The sequence below is a fragment of the Xiphophorus couchianus genome, chromosome 3 (assembly GCF_001444195.1).
Source record: "Xiphophorus couchianus chromosome 3, X_couchianus-1.0, whole genome shotgun sequence".
In the NCBI taxonomy this organism is placed as follows: Eukaryota; Metazoa; Chordata; class Actinopteri; order Cyprinodontiformes; family Poeciliidae; genus Xiphophorus; species Xiphophorus couchianus.
Window position 1 is genome coordinate 24,420,322 of NC_040230.1, and position 2,989 is coordinate 24,423,310.

The following is a 2,989-nucleotide window of genomic DNA, read 5'->3' on the forward strand; positions in this document are numbered from 1 at the left end:
TGTCTACGAAACAGTAGAGCCAGCGTCCGGCCGGCAGCTGGACTCACACATACACCCACTGAACGGAACGCTACGACGACGGGTGGTCTGGTTATAGCTATGTGCTTTCAGACGGTGTGCTATGGACAGTGAACGACAGGACTACGACACACGATACTCAATAAGTTAAGCCTCAAGGGAGGAGGGAGGGGAGGACAAACTCACCCCTCCCCCTTTCACCTACACACACAGCACGTATTCGCTCGCTTTAACGTCATCGGTTCCGGATGCGGACGTGGGTTTTTTTTTTTTTTTTTTTTTGTAAGTTCACCACAAATCACCACTTTTGACACTCCACGATCAAGAGAAATGGAATGTGTTCGGTTTCCTCCGACTGAGTCTCTCTCCGTAACGGCCGACAGCACAGTGAGTTGGAGTTCTAGCTGGGATCCCAGAAGTTGGTGGTGGTGGTGTGGTGATGTGGGAGAGGGGGGATTCCTTGAGGTTCTTCAGAGTTCTGATGCACTATTTGCACCAGGTGGGGCAGCTTTCCTTTCTTGCAGCAGTCCCAAACCTCAGCCTCAGGAAGTCCAGTTGGCCTTAGTGACCGCGCGGTCCCTACCCTGCTTCCCTTGCATTTCTCCTCGTACTCTCCCTACTCTGCAAAGACGCCGCACAGGGCTGCAATAAGATACACACACAGGTTTATTTTTCACAAAGAAAAACAAAAGAAAATAAAACAAAGCTCCTTAATAACTGCAGTAGTTAACGCACAACAAGCATCCAGTATCTGGCCTCCAGACAGGGGAGCACCTGGTGGTGTGCAGTTAGGTTTGGGATGTTGCCACTGTTCTGAAGGAGGACCGCTCCCTGGGTTTGGTCCTGTGTGTAGGACTTGTTTTTTTCCCTGTGTTGCAGCAGGTTTGTTATTCAAAAGCCCACACCTCGATGTCCTGCACATAGAAGTCCTCCTTCTTGGAGAGCATTGGGTTCCCAAAGGTTTTACAGGAGTGGCTCCGGCCGTGGTACAGGTCTCCGTCCAGCCACAGGCCGAACTCACCGCTGGAACAGAACACACACACGCACACGCACACACACACACCACACACACACACACACACACAGGAGGCATTTTACACCGCTGGATGCTACTGCCAGTACTCAGGTTCATTTCTGTAGAAGAGATGTGGTAAATCTAAGCTACAATTCCGGTTAGGAGGTTTCATCCGCTTAGGGATGAACATTTATCGTACTGTTTATCAGTTATTGGGATAAATGTCTCATCATGATTTGAAATTTCTGGCTTACCTTCCTCCACCAAAAGCCAAAGAGTCCATGTCTCCTTTAATGAAGAACATGTTGTCACCTGTCCATTTGTATACCTGTGAACAGAGCAGGTGTTCAGCCGTGTTTTAGCTGCAATCACATGCAGAAGAACAAATCAAGATTTAGAAGAGAACAGCTCTCATTGGTGAATGAAAAGAGCTAAGATTTAGCAAAAGAACATGAAAGGTTTTGCATTTGTCCTTTGCTGATACTTTTTCATTTCAGGAAGTCTATCCAACTCCCTTTATTGTTACAAATCAAACCTCCAGTTCCTCTGAATAACTTTTAAAAAGGGGCAAAATCTTTTCTAATGTGACAGAGCATGACAGTGACTCGACGCCGTACCTCAAACTCTGGATTGAAGGTAAAGAGGAAGGTCTCTCCTGTGCCGTAAAAGCCATCGCTGACTTTAAAGGGTTCAGATGCAAGTGCACCAAATACCTGAGAAAACACACAGAGGAGACTGTGAGCAGAGGCAGAAACGGATCAGAAATATTAATACGCTGTACAGCAGCACAGCTTTTCTGCTCACCTGACCGTCGCTGTCCTTAATGACCAGCAGGACCGGCGTGTCCTGGCCCTGCATGGCTCTGTACAGCGTCTTAATGCTCATGCCGTGCTTTGACGTGCCAAACGCCAGCGTCCAGGGGTAACCGATGGTCCGTGGGGGGAGATTCCTGGCAAGCTGTGTGTGTGTGTGTGTGTGTGGGGAACACACAGCGATGATGAAGGAATCGTGACGAGGAAAAAAGAAAAGAAAAAGACACAGAAGCAGTGAAAAGGCCACAGCCACCAATGCTCAATTACATGTGTGGTGACATTTTAACACCGTCTGGAGTTTAAAGCAGAGTAACAGCTTAGCTCAAAACGTGGAGCTCAGCCACTAGAGGAGGAAGAGGAGCAGGCCTTCATCAGAGAGACACACTGAAAGATGAACGGCGGCTGTTTGGACGGGGAGATAAAGCCGACGGACGTGGCGGAGGAAGAGGGAAGTGTGTACACTTTATTTCTAACAGACGCATAAAAAAGACACAGGCTAGATTCTAGAGATGAACCGATCTGATATTAATATCTGTATTGGCCTGGATACCGAAAACAATATATAGATGAGGTATCGGTGGCAATGTGCCAGATCCATAAGGGCAGATCTGTTCAGTCTTGTTAATATTGTCAATATTGTTACAGTTTTTAATCTTAAACGGCTCAGAGATTTGCCAGTCTATGGGCAGTTTTATGTACACAGACCGCTTTAATCATTACCTTTCAAAAATACTAATCTGCTTATATAGTTGCGTCTACATTTGCTTCACCAAGTAATTAGCCAGGTTCTTTAGTGTGTCTATGTAAGGACTGGTTAGGTGAAGGTGTTCCTGCTGAATGTCGTCACTAAGCCGCCAACAGCAGCTGGATTTGTAGAAGTACAGATGTTTGCAGCATCTATTCCCCAAACACAACGATGAAACACAGCTGACTGAAGAACAAGGTTTCACATTTTATCGTTTTACAAACTTACATGAATTTTATTTGAATTTTTTGTGGTCCAATGAAATTTTTTTTCATAATATAGCTTAAGGTAAAGTTTAAATGATTTATTTTTTTTCTGCCACAGTCTCTCAGTTGGACTTTGACTAGGCCATTCTCTTCCATAGAACATGGAGCATGTTAAGAGTGTTTGTTCAGGCAA

General features: G+C 45.8%; 1 protein-coding gene across 2 annotated transcripts; it reads right to left on the reverse strand.

Moving 5' to 3' along the window:
* Positions 1 to 284: 284 nt before the first annotated feature.
* LOC114142128 (oxidation resistance protein 1-like) lies at positions 285 to 2,479 on the reverse strand. 2 transcript variants are annotated; one of them, XR_003594966.1, is made up of 5 exons: positions 1,838 to 2,479; positions 1,651 to 1,746; positions 1,288 to 1,361; positions 754 to 1,041; positions 285 to 660 (listed from the first exon to the last, which is right to left on the reverse strand). XR_003594966.1 is itself a non-coding variant. In XM_028013224.1 (4 exons), exons 1-4 carry the CDS (start codon positions 1,916 to 1,918, stop codon positions 906 to 908), a joined length of 387 nt encoding a protein of 128 aa, XP_027869025.1. In that variant the 5' UTR covers positions 1,919 to 2,479; the 3' UTR covers positions 285 to 905. The 2 variants fall into 2 exon arrangements, 1 of the variants encoding a protein (XP_027869025.1); XM_028013224.1 differs by having other exon boundaries at positions 285 to 1,041.
* Between the last annotated feature and the right edge of the window lie 510 nt (positions 2,480 to 2,989).

Bases quoted from the DNA above. Each gene is read 5' to 3' on its own strand.
- LOC114142128 (XM_028013224.1), bottom strand. From the start codon at position 1,918: ATGAGCATTAAGACGCTGTACAGAGCCATGCAGGGCCAGGACACGCCG. The intron at 1,362-1,650 runs GTACGGCGTCGA...CTCTGTTCACAG, and splicing joins CCTTCAATCCAGAGTTTGAG to GTATACAAATGGACAGGTGA. The intron at 1,042-1,287 runs GTAAGCCAGAAA...GTTCTGTTCCAG, and splicing joins TTGGCTTTTGGTGGAGGAAG to CGGTGAGTTCGGCCTGTGGC.